Source organism: Hypomesus transpacificus, chromosome 14 (assembly GCF_021917145.1).
Source record: "Hypomesus transpacificus isolate Combined female chromosome 14, fHypTra1, whole genome shotgun sequence".
Lineage (NCBI taxonomy): Eukaryota > Metazoa > Chordata > Actinopteri > Osmeriformes > Osmeridae > Hypomesus > Hypomesus transpacificus.
In genome coordinates, this window is record NC_061073.1 from 10,319,797 (window position 1) to 10,336,776 (window position 16,980).

Sequence of the window (16,980 nt, forward strand, 5' to 3'; positions counted from 1 at the left end):
CACACACACACACACACACACACACACACATACAGGTCCATATGTATTAGAGGGACAATTTTTTCAAACCAGTTTTTTGCAACACTAAACGGACACCTCTTTCCACTTATGCTAGAAAGATGTAGTGAATCTTCAAAAATTTTATTTGAGCCATACAGCACAAATCTCACTTCAAAAGTTAGATACACACATCAGAACTCAAGATACAAGAACCTGACGGAATGCTGTATTAAGAGGACACAAGATAATGAGGTACTTAGCTCCGCCCATGACACAAACAGTAATTGCCAGGACCAACTTTTTTATCAGGACCATAGCCATACACATACACAAACGTGAAGTTTATGTGTATTAAAAAGGCCAAACATGGATAAATGGAATATGACTAAACAGAAAGAAGTAGACTGGATTTTACAGCGCCTTGACCACATATCAGAGCAACAGAAATGTATTTGTGAACAGAAAGGAAAACATTTATAAATGTCAAAATGAAATTATGCATGTCTACTAGACCAATGCATGTCTAACAGTGTTCCAGTTACAACAGGCCTGGTGTTGGATGTGGTGTTAGATGTGATGTTGGATGTGATGCACTGTAGCTGTATGGTGTTAGATGTGATGTTGGATGTGAAGTACTGTAGCTGTATGGTGTTAGATGTGATGTTGGATGTGAAGTACTGTAGCTGTATGGTGTTAGATGTGATGTTGGATGTGATGTACTGTAGCTGTATGGTGTTATATGTCATGGATGGGATGTTGGATGTGATGTTGGGTGTGATGTAGGATGTGATGTTGGATATGTTCCAGCTCTGCTGCAGGGTGTTGTATCTATCCAGGATTTTCTTTTCTTTTCAAAGTTACGCCCCGATTCCTTACAAAATCTCTTATGTTTTGGATAGAGCGACCAGCCAGAGCAAGATTTTCAGCCTTCTTGCATTGCTGGCATTCAATCATAGTGGCCAGTTTCCCTTTTTTGATGTGTTGGCCAAAATGTCTCATGACTGCGGCAACCTCCATGGGAGACCAAAGATGCTTTTTTGCTCTCCTGGCACTTTCCAGAGATACTAGAAAAAAAGACAAATAAATCAATGAAAACCAACTCCACTTTAAACATGTTTTAAATAAGGAATAGTAGTAGTAGTATAAACAGTATCGCGCAGAAAGAAGAGAATGGTCATCATATTGCCTTTGGGTGGTATGGATAATTTATTTTTATCATTCTTCAGTTATACTTAAGTAACTTGGTGTTTAGTGACTGAGTATGTGTTTTCGCATTTACCAGAATGTTTCTTCGTGTTCTTTTTTCTGCTGGGCCCTTTGTCCTTCTTTTTTAGTCTTCTGTTGCGTTCTTCCCCCTTAGCATCTGTGTGTTGACTTTGTGCTGAAATGAAGAAATAAAGACAAATAACAATGGATGAGCATTTATTTGTTGTAGGGTAGGGTCCTTAAATACGGTGAAGTCCAAGATGCTCAAGCAACTGATGGATGAATAATAAATAACAAATACATTCACTGTAAAGCGCTTAGGCTGGAACATTATTTGCTTCCAAGTTGATTTGTCATTATGAATGATATGATTAGAAGTGCTTTTATTTTGAAGGCACTGTCGTTGCTGTCGTGCGTACTGAAAAGCAGCAGCCAGGCCTATATGTTCCTTGTTGCACTGTAATGTATTCAAAAAGTTCATTGTTAGATTGAAAATAATTTCCTGGTCATCGGTTAAAGCTACTACTTCTGTAATCTACATTCACATCACTTGAAATTTAGCTTACATGCCTCCCATTTACCTGAACTGTTGCCGTGACAACAACATTGAAACGAGTGAAGAAGGTCTGAATCCACAATGCATTATTTCATAGCCTAAAAGCAATCAAAGAAGGTGACATGTAGACTGAGGATAAGAGTTAACCTTGTGATAATGGCGCAGGTTCCTCGACAGGTTGCCCGACCATCAACAGTTCTGCACAACCTGTAATAAAATATAATATACTTCATTACATACATAGAAATAAAGATGAGTATTACAGAGAAAGTTTGGTTAACTTAAGTTACCTTTGCCATGTCATGTCACTGCATGTGTCATTTGGCACATGCAGTTAAGTTTGGACAAAAGCAGACTTTCACAGAATAAACCAGGAAACGTTGAAAAATCTAATTGGCATACGGCACCCTTTGCCATCTTTGTATGTGACTTCATAGAGGCCCACGAGTAGAACGCAAACCAACTGTGGATGTCTGTTTGCATGAGCACTCAATTGCTATCTCGGACAAGTCATTCAGGCCCTTAACATGTTCTAGTATTTCAGATACAAATTAATAAACCCCTTAATATATGTCTGAAATACTAGAAAACTGTAAGAAATGTTAGTTACTGACTTGACAGTAAAATTAAAATTGGTTAGGAATACAACATAACATGTAGTTACACAGTTAAAAGTCTAACCATTTGGTGACAATAAATAAAACATCATCACCATAAATAAAACAGATTTCAGAAGAAAAAAAAATATATATACTGTATATATCATATATATATATATATATATATATATATATATATATATATATATATATATATATATATATATATATAACACTGTCCTTACCAGTCTGTGGATATGTGAGATTTCCTTCATCAACCTCACTCTCAGCATCGACCTCACGCTCAGCATCGACCTCACGCTCAGCATCGACCTCACGCTCAGCATCGACCTCACTCTCAGCATCGACCTCACTCTCAGCATCGACCTCACTCTCAGCATCGACCTCACTCTCAGCATCGACCTCACTCAACTGTAGGTTGTCTAATAAAATAAATTATATTGCCTTAATGAATTATGAGGTTAAAGTGTTATAAATTGTCCACTCACAATGTGTGTTCCATTTTGCTACCATACATTTGCTAGAAACAGGTCAAATCTTTTATGTAAACCACTTTAAATAGCCGTACCTTCAATTTCTATCTCGTCAAGTGTTTTGCCTTGAAGGTTTCTGAGAGACCCTTTCTCCATGGCAAGGAGCAGTTTGGATATTTTGGCCAGCTGGGTAGTAGCCTCAGGAAGTCTGTAATATTCACGATGAACGCGAATATCGTGGCCAAGGAAGTTAGCAACTTGGTCCAATTCGTGATTCTTGAGGTTCAAGATCTGAGACAAAGTTGCAACATGTTTGCGTAATTGTGTTGACCTGAGGAGCTCAGGGTTTTCGGCCCCACATTCACTGGCATAAAGCCTCAAACAGTCCTGTCCTCTGTAGGGGGTCAGACAATGAGGTCTGGCAAAAAGGAACAGGTTTTCGTCCAGAACACCACAGTCTTTTCTTTTTTCTACTAGGCGTGTTATGGCATTCACCATGTCTGGTGAAAGTAACACTGCAACTTTCCGGCCTCTTTTACCCCTTAATTCAACACGACTAAAGTGTTGACAAAGGTGAAGTTCAAATTCTGTCAGTCCAAATGCGACGTCCTTATGCAAGGGACTTGTGTCTCTCTCCAAAAAGCCATTCATCGGCATCTTTGAAATTTCTCCCCCTCTTCTCCTGTTAAAAAGTATTACGTTTGCCATGGTGGCTTTACACAGTTCACTGTATGATTTTGATGAACTATGGTGTTCCAAGTCTTTCAATGCTTGTTCTGTAGTCTTCTCAAGATGTCTGTGAAGACGTTGAACATCTTCTGTGAAAGGAAGAGTGGAAGGCTTGTTAAACTTCCGCTCGTTCAGCGTAGTTAAAGCGGTGTGAGAGATGAGTTCAGACCACTTTGTAGAATAGAGAGTTTTGAAACTCTGGGTTGACTTTATCAGCGTACTGTCTTCTGCCATGAGTGCTCTGCAATATAAAATATCACTGACTTTCTGTAGTGAGTGACCTAACTTTAGAGCAAGGGATGGAGTACGGAAGCAGTGCTTTTCTTCATCATACCCAGATACTTTCTTGACCGCTTTGATGACCACATCAAAATTTGCAGGTCTCACAGCATCCTCAAGAGTATGTATTGAGAATTCCTTGCGAAGCGTAAGCAGAAGTCTTCCAGTCTCTCTGAGTTGCTGGCGAATGTACTGATGTTTGGTGGGATCCTGTCCATATTTGTTGAAGAATGATTGGGCCAGCTGAAGAATGGAGAAGTCACTTCGCACAGTAGAAGTTGTCTCATCATCTTTCATAACAGCTAATATGTTCCAAACACCTGGTGATATCTGCTGACACAGTGATGACTCATTCATAGAGGCCAAAGACAAAACTTTATTTCTTCCAGTCTCTGAAGTAGCTTCTACTGGTTTTGAAGAACATTGTCGAACATGTCGCCACAGATCTCGCCGGAGATATAATGCCTGGCAGTAGATGCAGTGAATGTAGTCTTTTGCATTGTACTTTTTCTTTGATGTGCGTCTTAGTTTTAGTGATCCAACTCCACTCACCAAGACCTCTGAGTTATGACTGTGGTTTCCCTTGTTGCGAAGCTTTAAAAGCATTTTCATACGTTTTTTGGACCTCTTGGGAAGACTTAAAACTTGAGCAACATCTGCATGTGTTTTCTCATGAGTTTTTAAGTGACGTGTAAACTTTGTCTGTATCTTTCCACAAATGTAGCAGTAAGTTCTATTTCTGAGCAAGGCTGATGTATTTGAGACATTTTCCGCTGTAGCATCAGCACCATCATCAACCATAATGCCTTCGGCATCAGCGTTTCCTACTTTGGCAGTAACTCTTGATACTTCAAGCTGAGTTGTGCTGATCATATCTTCAGGTACTGATTCTGCATCTTTAGAAATTGACTCTCTGTCTTCCTGTACAAAACTTCCTTGGTGGTGTCTTTTCTTTTTGGAAGCAGACTTGCTGGTGGAGACCTCACAATTCTGTACTTGTTTGTGACTGATTTCTAAAGGCTCTGATCTGTCATCCCACGAGCTGTTTGAATCATCTATGGAATCAGGAACATACTCCTCTTCTGATGATGCCACCTCACTTGAACTTTGTTCTGTACAGACCTGATAATGATTAAAAAAACATTTATATTTTGTATACTTGGAAAGCATTTCACCGAGAATAATTCTACTAAAAAGCTTACCACTTGCAGAAGTTCAGTGACGTCCACATTGTGTTTAATATAACACTTTTTGTGCCAGGACTGATTGCAAACTAGACAGAGAAAATTAAGAATTTATAAAGAAAGGCAGCATGCTAAGTACTTAAAGTCAGTGCAGCAGCAAATGACTAATTTTGAACATATAGCACAGCTACACATGGAATAGTTTTTTGGACCTTTGTACCTTTACATCTCACACCACTCCATTTCAGAGGAGAAAAAGGTCCTCCACATGTAACACATTTTTCTAAACTTGACATTTCGACAGGGATGACATCATGATCACAGTCCTGTTTACAAAAAAAAGGAGTGTAATCGTAAGACAGAAATTTGATCCTAACGAACACTTGTGTAGTGTAGAATATCAAAACCAATTAATCGTTTGTACTATTTTCCTATTTTAACATGAATTAAGGATAAAAGTGACATGATTTGTATGTGTTATTATCCCTGTTGTGAATGAAATTGTTTAGAAATTAACTTAAAACCTTAAATCTATATTAATTTAAGTAAATTAAACACCTGTAATAAAAAAAGAAAAAAACTTAACAAACAAACAAACTAAAACAGAACAAAAACATACACTCACTGAGGAAAAGTTTGGACCCAACTTCTCTTCCTCATTAAACTGAGAAGGTGGATCTAAACTTTTGACTGGTAGTGTACATCTTAACACAAGGCTGAAGTGGATTTATAGTCTTCATAATGTATTAACTTAAATTTGAAATTACACAAAACCTGTGAATCTATACACAGCTGAATGCAATTCTTATGAATTCATATTTAAATAAAGTTAATGTATAACTGCTGAATATCATTCTCATGACTTTATTTTAGACAATAATTATGCCTTAAAAGATGAAACTTACCTCTAGTGTGTTGCCTGAAAAGGATCCGCATGCGTCCACATCCTCAGCCTGGCATGGCATCTCTTTGGAGATCTGAGATGTAAAGAACAATCACTGAATGAGAGTTTGTTTCTCATGTACAGTACTCAGTCCTCCTTATTCCTGCACCTTACATGTTGAGTATTACACAGGACCTGTGTGTCTGCGCACTTCTTAATGTACTTTCATTCCTTTGTACATGTAATTTCAAAACTCAATCCTCCAAATTCCTGCACCTTACATATAAAGGTTACATCGTACTTGTGTGTCTGAATACTTCTGAATATCATTCTCATGACTTTATTTTAGACAATAAATATGCCTTAAAAGATGAAACTTACCTCTAGTGTGTTGCCTGAAAAGGATCCGCATGCGTCCACATCCTCAGCCTGGCATGGCATCTCTTTGGAGATCTGAGATGTAAAGAACAATCACTGAATGAGAGTTTGTTTCTCATGTACAGTACTCAGTCCTCCTTATTCCTGCACCTTACATGTTGAGTATTACACAGGACCTGTGTGTCTGCGCACTTCTTAATGTACTTTCATTCCTTTGTACATGTAATTTCAAAACTCAATCCTCCAAATTCCTGCACCTTACATATAAAGGTTACATCGTACTTGTGTGTCTGAATACTTCTGAATATCATTCTCATGACTTTATTTTAGACAATAAATATGCCTTAAAAGATGAAACTTACCTCTAGTGTGTTGCCTGAAAAGGATCCGCATGCGTCCACATCCTCAGCCTGGCATGGCATCTCTTTGGAGATCTGAGATGTAAAGAACAATCACTGAATGAGAGTTTGTTTCTCATGTGCAGTACTCAGTCCTCCTTATTCCTGCACCTTACATGTTGAGTATTACACAGGACCTGTGTGTCTGCGCACTTCTTAATGTACTTTCATTCCTCTGTACATGTAATTTCAAAACTCAGTCCTCCTTATTCCTGCACCTTACATGTTGAGTATTACACAGGACCTGTGTGTCTGCGCACTTCTTAATGTACTTTCATTCCTTTGTACATGTAATTTCAAAACTCAATCCTCCAAATTCCTGCACCTTACATATAAAGGTTACATCGTACTTGTGTGTCTGAATACTTCTGAATATCATTCTCATGACTTTATTTTAGACAATAAATATGCCTTAAAAGATGAAACTTACCTCTAGTGTGTTGCCTGAAAAGGATCCGCATGCGTCCACATCCTCAGCCTGGCATGGCATCTCTTTGGAGATCTGAGATGTAAAGAACAATCACTGAATGAGAGTTTGTTTCTCATGTGCAGTACTCAGTCCTCCTTATTCCTGCACCTTACATGTTGAGTATTACACAGGACCTGTGTGTCTGCGCACTTCTTAATGTACTTTCATTCCTTTGTACATGTAATTTCAAAACTCAATCCTCCAAATTCCTGCACCTTACATATAAAGGTTACATCGTACTTGTGTGTCTGAATACTTCTGAATATCATTCTCATGACTTTATTTTAGACAATAAATATGCCTTAAAAGATGAAACTTACCTCTAGTGTGTTGCCTGAAAAGGATCCGCATGCGTCCACATCCTCAGCCTGGCATGGCATCTCTTTGGAGATCTGAGATGTAAAGAACAATCACTGAATGAGAGTTTGTTTCTCATGTACAGTACTCAGTCCTCCTTATTCCTGCACCTTACATGTTGAGTATTACACAGGACCTGTGTGTCTGCGCACTTCTTAATGTACTTTCATTCCTTTGTACATGTAATTTCAAAACTCAATCCTCCAAATTCCTGCACCTTACATATAAAGGTTACATCGTACTTGTGTGTCTGAATACTTCTGAATATCATTCTCATGACTTTATTTTAGACAATAAATATGCCTTAAAAGATGAAACTTACCTCTAGTGTGTTGCCTGAAAAGGATCCGCATGCGTCCACATCCTCAGCCTGGCATGGCATCTCTTTGGAGATCTGAGATGTAAAGAACAATCACTGAATGAGAGTTTGTTTCTCATGTACAATACTCAGTCCTCCTTATTCCTGCACCTTACATGTTGAGTATTACACAGGACCTGTGTGTCTGCGCACTTCTTAATGTACTTTCATTCCTTTGTACATGTAATTTCAAAACTCAATCCTCCAAATTCCTGCACCTTACATATAAAGGTTACATCGTACTTGTGTGTCTGAATACTTCTGAATATCATTCTCATGACTTTATTTTAGACAATAAATATGCCTTAAAAGATTAAACTTACCTCTAGTGTGTTGCCTGAAAAGGATCCGCATGCGTCCACATCCTCAGCCTGGCATGGCATCTCTTTGGAGATCTGAGATGTAAAGAACAATCACTGAATGAGAGTTTGTTTCTCATGTACAGTACTCAGTCCTCCTTATTCCTGCACCTTACATGTTGAGTATTACACAGGACCTGTGTGTCTGCGCACTTCTAAATGTACTTTCATTCCTCTGTACATGTAATTTCAAAACTCAGTCCTCCTTATTCCTGCACCTTACATGTTGAGTATTACACAGGACCTGTGTGTCTGCGCACTTCTTAATGTACTTTCATTCCTTTGTACATGTAATTTCAAAACTCAATCCTCCAAATTCCTGCACCTTACATATAAAGGTTACATCGTACTTGTGTGTCTGAATACTTCTGAATATCATTCTCATGACTTTATTTTAGACAATAAATATGCCTTAAAAGATGAAACTTACCTCTAGTGTGTTGCCTGAAAAGGATCCGCATGCGTCCACATCCTCAGCCTGGCATGGCATCTCTTTGGAGATCTGAGATGTAAAGAACAATCACTGAATGAGAGTTTGTTTCTCATGTACAATACTCAGTCCTCCTTATTCCTGCACCTTACATGTTGAGTATTACACAGGACCTGTGTGTCTGCGCACTTCTTAATGTACTTTCATTCCTTTGTACATGTAATTTCAAAACTCAATCCTCCAAATTCCTGCACCTTACATATAAAGGTTACATCGTACTTGTGTGTCTGAATACTTCTGAATATCATTCTCATGACTTTATTTTAGACAATAAATATGCCTTAAAAGATGAAACTTACCTCTAGTGTGTTGCCTGAAAAGGATCCGCATGCGTCCACATCCTCAGCCTGGCATGGCATCTCTTTGGAGATCTGAGATGTAAAGAACAATCACTGAATGAGAGTTTGTTTCTCATGTACAATACTCAGTCCTCCTTATTCCTGCACCTTACATGTTGAGTATTACACAGGACCTGTGTGTCTGCGCACTTCTTAATGTACTTTCATTCCTTTGTACATGTAATTTCAAAACTCAATCCTCCAAATTCCTGCACCTTATATATAAAGGTTACATCGTACTTGTGTGTCTGAATACTTCTGAATATCATTCTCATGACTTTATTTTAGACAATAAATATGCCTTAAAAGATTAAACTTACCTCTAGTGTGTTGCCTGAAAAGGATCCGCATGCGTCCACATCCTCAGCCTGGCATGGCATCTCTTTGGAGATCTGAGATGTAAAGAACAATCACTGAATGAGAGTTCGTTTCTCATGTACAGTACTCAGTCCTCCTTATTCCTGCACCTTACATGTTGAGTATTACACAGGACCTGTGTGTCTGCGCACTTCTAAATGTACTTTCATTCCTCTGTACATGTAATTTCAAAACTCAGTCCTCCTTATTCCTGCACCTTACATGTTGAGTATTACACAGGACCTGTGTGTCTGCGCACTTCTTAATGTACTTTCATTCCTTTGTACATGTAATTTCAAAACTCAATCCTCCAAATTCCTGCACCTTACATATAAAGGTTACATCGTACTTGTGTGTCTGAATACTTCTGAATATCATTCTCATGACTTTATTTTAGACAATAAATATGCCTTAAAAGATGAAACTTACCTCTAGTGTGTTGCCTGAAAAGGATCCGCATGCGTCCACATCCTCAGCCTGGCATGGCATCTCTTTGGAGATCTGAGATGTAAAGAACAATCACTGAATGAGAGTTTGTTTCTCATGTACAATACTCAGTCCTCCTTATTCCTGCACCTTACATGTTGAGTATTACACAGGACCTGTGTGTCTGCGCACTTCTTAATGTACTTTCATTCCTTTGTACATGTAATTTCAAAACTCAATCCTCCAAATTCCTGCACCTTACATATAAAGGTTACATCGTACTTGTGTGTCTGAATACTTCTGAATATCATTCTCATGACTTTATTTTAGACAATAAATATGCCTTAAAAGATAAAACTTACCTCTAGTGTGTTGCCTGAAAAGGATCCGCATGCGTCCACATCCTCAGCCTGGCATGGCATCTCTTTGGAGATCTGAGATGTAAAGAACAATCACTGAATGAGAGTTTGTTTCTCATGTACAGTACTCAGTCCTCCTTATTCCTGCACCTTACATGTTGAGTATTACACAGGACCTGTGTGTCTGCGCACTTCTAAATGTACTTTCATTCCTCTGTACATGTAATTTCAAAACTCAGTCCTCCTTATTCCTGCACCTTACATGTTGAGTATTACACAGGACCTGTGTGTCTGCGCACTTCTTAATGTACTTTCATTCCTTTGTACATGTAATTTCAAAACTCAATCCTCCAAATTCCTGCACCTTACATATAAAGGTTACATCGTACTTGTGTGTCTGAATACTTCTGAATATCATTCTCATGACTTTATTTTAGACAATAAATATGCCTTAAAAGATGAAACTTACCTCTAGTGTGTTGCCTGAAAAGGATCCGCATGCGTCCACATCCTCAGCCTGGCATGGCATCTCTTTGGAGATCTGAGATGTAAAGAACAATCACTGAATGAGAGTTTGTTTCTCATGTACAATACTCAGTCCTCCTTATTCCTGCACCTTACATGTTGAGTATTACACAGGACCTGTGTGTCTGCGCACTTCTTAATGTACTTTCATTCCTTTGTACATGTAATTTCAAAACTCAATCCTCCAAATTCCTGCACCTTACATATAAAGGTTACATCGTACTTGTGTGTCTGAATACTTCTGAATATCATTCTCATGACTTTATTTTAGACAATAAATATGCCTTAAAAGATTAAACTTACCTCTAGTGTGTTGCCTGAAAAGGATCCGCATGCGTCCACATCCTCAGCCTGGCATGGCATCTCTTTGGAGATCTGAGATGTAAAGAACAATCACTGAATGAGAGTTTGTTTCTCATGTACAGTACTCAGTCCTCCTTATTCCTGCACCTTACATGTTGAGTATTACACAGGACCTGTGTGTCTGCGCACTTCTAAATGTACTTTCATTCCTCTGTACATGTAATTTCAAAACTCAGTCCTCCTTATTCCTGCACCTTACATGTTGAGTATTACACAGGACCTGGGTGTCTAGACACTCAAATATATCACATACCAGTTAATATTTATAAATATAAGATCAGTATAAATCTATCTACATGTGACAGTTTGTAAAATTATAGTACTGAACAAGTTGAAATAGTGTAGTCTGATTAAGTCTTTCTGCCAAATTGGCTTTTTTAGGCACTATGCTCATCACTTCTATATTTTTGACTATATTGACACTGTACTACAACTTGATATACCCTTTAAAATTGTGTTCAAAGCTAGTAGAATGATCCTTGACAGTATCGTTACAATTCTATATACCTTGCTTCTCCACGGCCAGTCAGAATCACCATAATTATAAGTGATTTCTTCCCCTGGACCAATATCTTTGAGTGCAAATAAACAGAGATAGGGTCTTCCATCCACTCTTGTAACCTTCATTTTGCTGTTTGGATTTGCCTCTTCATCATTTACCAGTCTCCCTAATGATCCATCCTCTCTGGCAGCATCAACACTGAAATATCAAGTATGCAATAAGAATAATTACACCACGGAAGGAAAATGATTTAGCATATTTAGTGTTAGCATGTCTGGAAATGTTTACATCACTGTGTTAAGATTCAAATTTAGAAAAAAACGCACTTTAAAACAGCCACATACCATAACTGTTGTCCATTGAACTGGAAATCAAACATAAAAACCTTGAGTGCATCATGATAAACTTTCAATCGGTTTTCTTGTTCCTTTCTACTTATGACTTCCCCTCTGTACTCAATAAGGAAATCTCCCTTTGGAAAGCACCGGCAGCTGAACACACCCCGACCTGGAGGTACATATAATAAACAAAGTACAATAATAAACTTTAAACAATGCAGAGTTGTTAAATAGTAGCAATTGAGATTATTAACTCTCTCAAAATCTGTTAATTTATTTAATGTGATGTCTTTCTGTGATTAGTTAAACTATTTTTTAACTTTTCTAAAATGTTTCTGTGGATTAATCCATAAACAATTATTAAATAAAGTATCTATCTAGATATACAATTATCTTCCCAAGAAGATATAAAATATAAACTATAAAAAATAACAGCTTCTATTTTGAGCAGTTGATTGTCTCCTTTGAAATAAGAAAGATGTTCTGATCATATTACAAGATCTATTCTCCTAATGTGCAGTTTAAAAATAGATTATAACCTTGTATGTACGAACTCGGGAAACCTTTGCTAAATAAACTCACAACTCACCTTTATATGAATTTATATATTTGACATCAAACCCTTCCTTATCTTTACCCAAGGAGCAATAATAACTAGCATCATCTTTAGGATTTGTTTTCGCTCTCTGTGGCCTTGTTCCTGCCATCTCCTGCAGAGATCAGATGTTAACTTGAGCAACAACACATTACTGGATACAATATGATTTAATGATATTAGATGTTATTTTTCCAAAACGGAAGCTAGCTAGCTCTAGTTAGCTTCGGTTACCTAGCAACCTAGCATAATACTCGTAGCAATGCTACTACCTGCTAGTGTTACTTGTTAGGGATATGAAACATAACCATTAGTCAATGTGCAAGCAGCTGTTCTGTTGAATAAATATATTTGTAAATCTGATTTTGAAAGAGTCAGTATGCCTACGTGCCTCCCCAGCCAAGAACCTCTCCGCACGTCACTGGCCACTTGCTAATAACTAACGCTAGCTAAACTGTCATAGATCAGATGTTTTGGTTCATACAAACATCAAGTAACCTAATCCATTCTGCATAATTTACCTTTAGTCATTGTTTTAGCAGATTACATAACAATATGTACCTAAATGTGTAAAGAATATTAAATGGGTCTTACCTCGTCCTCCACGCATGCAGGGATGAGAGGTGTTCAATTAGAAAGTACTGATGTTTCGCGGCAAAACTTGACGGATTGTACCACGTTGATAGAAGAGGAGGGGTATGACAAAATAAGAATTCCTTTTTCGTTTCTAAAGAGCATATTGTTTGATTTATTCAGGAAGAAGAAAACAATTTACTTACGTAATATTTTGTTAATTTCATTCAATATTTCAAGATACATGGTTTATAATACATTTTGCTTTTATCGTATTGCTAACTCATCCCCTGTGTAAATAGCGATTTGAATTGGAAGGACAGTGTAGTAATTATCAGGACCTTCCGGCAGACAACCAATCAGCATAAGACGCTGTGTGCATATTCATGAAGTCTTGCTAGTACACAACCTGCCGTAGGGGGCGCTGTGGTGATACACAGATTGTACACACAAATCATGTTTATATGTATTAAACGGACATCTTGTTTTTTTTGCATTTTTAGGGTTAATAGACCAATAGAAACCATTCTACACTTTTAGAATTTGGTCGAAATTAGCAGGACACTGCTCCTGTCCTGTTAATTCAAAATGTCCTTCTAGTGTGGTGTGTATTCGGACCAATTGTCCTGTTAAAACACATTGACAAACACACAGTTACACACACACACACACACACGCATCTATGCCACACACACACACTGACCCACATCTACACACACATCACAAGAACACCTGAACCATATTATTGTCATGAGGCACTTCTCCTTTCATGTTCCTGCACCAGTGTCCTGGTGGGGTCACTTCCCCTTTTGTGTTGTTTGTGAAATATTTCATTTGACTCAAATGAGCTGGAACAGGAAGCGGTGGCCTGAATCGAGAACAGAAGCTGTGTTTGGTGTCTTCAGTGTGAGCTGGTGAAGTGCTGCAGCTGAGCTGTTGTTGTGTTGCTGCAGGCGGCTGAACGACCCCTCAGTAGTGACGCCCTTCTCCAGAGACGACCGAGGATACACCCCCCTTCATGTAGCTGCTCTCTGTGGTGAGGCCCAACCCTGTCTCTCCCCCCAGCCCTCTCTCCCCCCAGCCCTCCCCCCTCCCAGCCCTGTCTGCCCTCACCCCCCTGCCCTCACCCCCCAGCCCTCTCCCCCTGTCTGCCCTCTCCCCCTGTCTGCCCTCACCCCCCAGCCCTTTACCCCTGTCTGCCCTCTACCCCTGTCTGCCCTCACCCCCCAGCCCTGTCTCTACCTGTCTGCCCTCTCCCCCTGTCTGCCCTCTCCCCCTGTCTGCCCTCACCCCCCAGCCCTTTACCCCTGTCTGCCCTCTACCCCTGTCTGCCCTCACCCCCCAGCCCTGTCAATACCTGTCTGCCCTCTCCCCCTGTCTGCCCTCTCCCCCTGTCTGCCCTCACCCCCCTGTCTGCCCTCACCCCCCAGCCCTTTACCCCTGTCTGCCCTCTACCCCTGTCTGCCCTCACCCCCCAGCCCTGTCAATACCTGTCTGCCCTCTCCCCCTGTCTGCCCTCTCCCCCTGTCTGCCCTCACCCCCCTGTCTGCCCTCACCCCCCAGCCCTCTCCCCCTGTCTGCCCTCTCCCCCTGTCTGCCCTCACCCCCCAGCCCTGTCTCCCTGTCACCCTCCAGACTCTCTCCTCTAACGCCAGTCGTCTGCTCTTGCAGGTCAGTCTGGATTGATCGACCTGTTGGTGTCGAAGGGAGCGTTGGTCAACGCTACAGACTACCATGCCCTCACGCCTCTGCACCTGTCCTGCCAGAAGGGGTACCAGGGGGTCACGGTGAGGGAACGACACAACCTGGATGGACAGAAGATGAAACAAGGATGCATTCTTCTTTGGCGGAACATTAATTGATTTGTTGTTGTTTAATCCTCCCCTACTTTTCTCTCTCTGCCCCTCCCTCCCTCTCTCTCCCTCTCCCCCTCTCCATCTCCCTCTCTCTCTCTCTCTCTCTCCCCCTCTCTCTCTCTTTCTCTCTCCCTCCCTCCCTCCCTCCCCTCTCCTCCTGTCTCTGTCCAGCTGCTGCTCCTGCACTACAAGGCTAACACAGATGCTCAGGACAACAATGGGAACAGCCCCCTGCACCTGGCCTGTATGTACGGCCACGAGGATGTGAGTGGAGATACCCTGCTTCCTGTCCAGTCAGATCCCAACACATCCTGCACTGCTCTCCTAACTCCTCGTGTTTGGTTCCTCAGTGCGTCAAGGCGCTGGTGTATTACGACCTCCACACCTGCCGCCTCAACATCCAGAACGAGAAGGGCGACACGTGTCTGCATGTGTCTGCTCGCTGGGGCTACGAGGGGGTCCTCCAGGTGCTGCTGGAGAACGGAGCCAGCACGGACATCTGCAACAAGGCCAGGGAAACCCCCCTGCACTGCGCTCTCAACTCCAAGGTCAGGAAGAGGCCCGCACTGCCTCAGTAGACGCTGCCTCGGTAGACGCTGCCTCCGAGCGCTGCCTCTGTAGACGCTGCCTCAGTAGACGCTGCCTCCAAACGCTGCCTCGATAGACGCTGCCTCAGTAGACGCTGCCTCAGTAGACGCTGCCTCAGTAGACGCTGCCTCCGAACGCTGCCTCGGTAGACGCTGCCTCAGTAGACGCTGCCTCAGTAGACGCTGCCTCAGTAGACGTTGCCTCAGTAAATGCTGCCTCAATTGACGCTGCCTCCGAACGCTGCCTCAGTAGACGCTGCCTCAGATTGCTGCCTCTGTAGATGCTGCCTCAGTAGACGCTGCCTCAGTAGACGCTGCCTCCGAGCGCTGCCTCGGTAGACGCTGTCTCGGTAGTTTTGTTAAATGGGATGGAAGATTACCTTATATGGCCAATCTTTGTTTAGTTTTGTTGTCTCTGCAATAGTCAGTTTGGACTGGGGATTATGTGAAATGGTTGTTTGATCAAATTGTCCAGATTGTGAATTAGTATCATTTGCACAGATTGTGAATTAGTATAATTTGCACATGAATAGGAATTACTGGAACAGATGTTATGTCAGGATTTTATGTCATTTGTGTTTTAAAGCTTTTAAGCTGACTTGAAACAGGAATTCCAAAGTGATTGACTCAGTGTGGGAGAATAGCAGCCTAACTAATGTCTGATCCTGTTATACAAGCCTCGTGCTACTGTGCTGCTGCTTCACTGTGCTGCTGCTTCACTGTGCTGCTGCTTCACTGTGCTGCTGCTTCACTGTGCTGCTGCTTCACTGTACTGCTGCTTCACTGAGCTGCTGCCTCGCTGCTGCTTCACTGTGCTGCTGCTTCACTGTGCTGCTGCTTCACTGTGCTGCTGCTTCACTGTGCTGCTGCTTCACTGTACTGCTGCTTCACTGTGCTGCTGCCTCGCTGTGCTGCTGCTTCACTGTACTGCTGCTTCACTGTGCTGCTGCTTCACTGTGCTGCTGCCTCGCTGCTGCTTCACTGTGCTGCTGCTTCACTGTGCTGCTGCTTCACTGTGCTGCTGCTTCACTGTGCTGCTGCTTCACTGTACTGCTGCTTCACTGAGCTGCTGCCTCGCTGCTGCTTCACTGAGCTGCTGCCTCGCTGCTGCTTCACTGTGCTGCTGCCTCACTGTGCTGCTGCCTCACTGTACTGCTGCCTCACTGTGCTGCTGCCTCACTGTGCTGCTGCCTCACTGTACTGCTGCCTCGCTGCTGCTTCACTGTGCTGCTGCCTCACTGTGCTGCTGCCTCACTGAGCTGCTGCCTCACTGAGCTGCTGCCTCACTGCCTCACTGAGCTGCTGCCTCACTGCCTCACTGAGCTGCTGCCTCACTGTGCTGCTGCCTCACTGTGCTGCTGCCTCACTGTGCTGCTGCCTCACTGTACTGCTGCCTCACTGTGCTGCTGCCTCACTGAGCTG

General features: G+C 41.5%; 2 protein-coding genes and 1 long non-coding RNA gene across 7 annotated transcripts in view; 1 reads left to right on the top strand and 2 right to left on the bottom strand.

Moving 5' to 3' along the window:
* Positions 1-16,980, top strand: part of ankrd27 (ankyrin repeat domain 27 (VPS9 domain)) — a 36,363-nt gene that overhangs the window by 12,491 nt on the left and 6,892 nt on the right. Inside the window, exons 15-18 of the mRNA XM_047033504.1 lie at positions 14,069-14,151; positions 14,787-14,902; positions 15,143-15,235; positions 15,322-15,519. Coding sequence (XP_046889460.1) covers positions 14,069-14,151; positions 14,787-14,902; positions 15,143-15,235; positions 15,322-15,519 — 490 coding nt within the window. The remainder of the gene's footprint in view (positions 1-14,068; positions 14,152-14,786; positions 14,903-15,142; positions 15,236-15,321; positions 15,520-16,980) is intronic.
* On the bottom strand, positions 126-5,373 carry LOC124477214. Of its 3 annotated transcripts, XM_047034872.1 has the most exons (7): positions 5,268-5,373; positions 5,066-5,136; positions 2,951-4,985; positions 2,607-2,804; positions 1,508-1,969; positions 1,280-1,381; positions 126-1,064 (listed from the first exon to the last, which is right to left on the bottom strand). In XM_047034872.1, exons 1-5 carry the CDS (start codon positions 5,341-5,343, stop codon positions 1,905-1,907), a joined length of 2,445 nt encoding a protein of 814 aa, XP_046890828.1. In that variant the 5' UTR covers positions 5,344-5,373; the 3' UTR covers positions 126-1,064; positions 1,280-1,381; positions 1,508-1,904. The 3 variants fall into 3 exon arrangements, 2 of the variants coding, with proteins under 2 accessions (XP_046890828.1, XP_046890827.1); XM_047034871.1 differs by having other exon boundaries at positions 1,280-1,969; XR_006957092.1 differs by lacking the exons at positions 2,951-4,985; positions 5,066-5,136; positions 5,268-5,373 and having other exon boundaries at positions 1,910-1,969; positions 2,607-2,737.
* On the bottom strand, positions 11,080-13,761 carry LOC124477231. Of its 3 annotated transcripts, XR_006957098.1 has the most exons (5): positions 13,137-13,761; positions 12,537-12,657; positions 11,954-12,116; positions 11,615-11,807; positions 11,080-11,119 (listed from the first exon to the last, which is right to left on the bottom strand). It is a non-coding gene; the product is annotated as an uncharacterized LOC124477231 (long non-coding RNA). The 3 variants fall into 3 exon arrangements; XR_006957099.1 differs by lacking the exon at positions 12,537-12,657; XR_006957097.1 differs by having other exon boundaries at positions 11,954-12,657.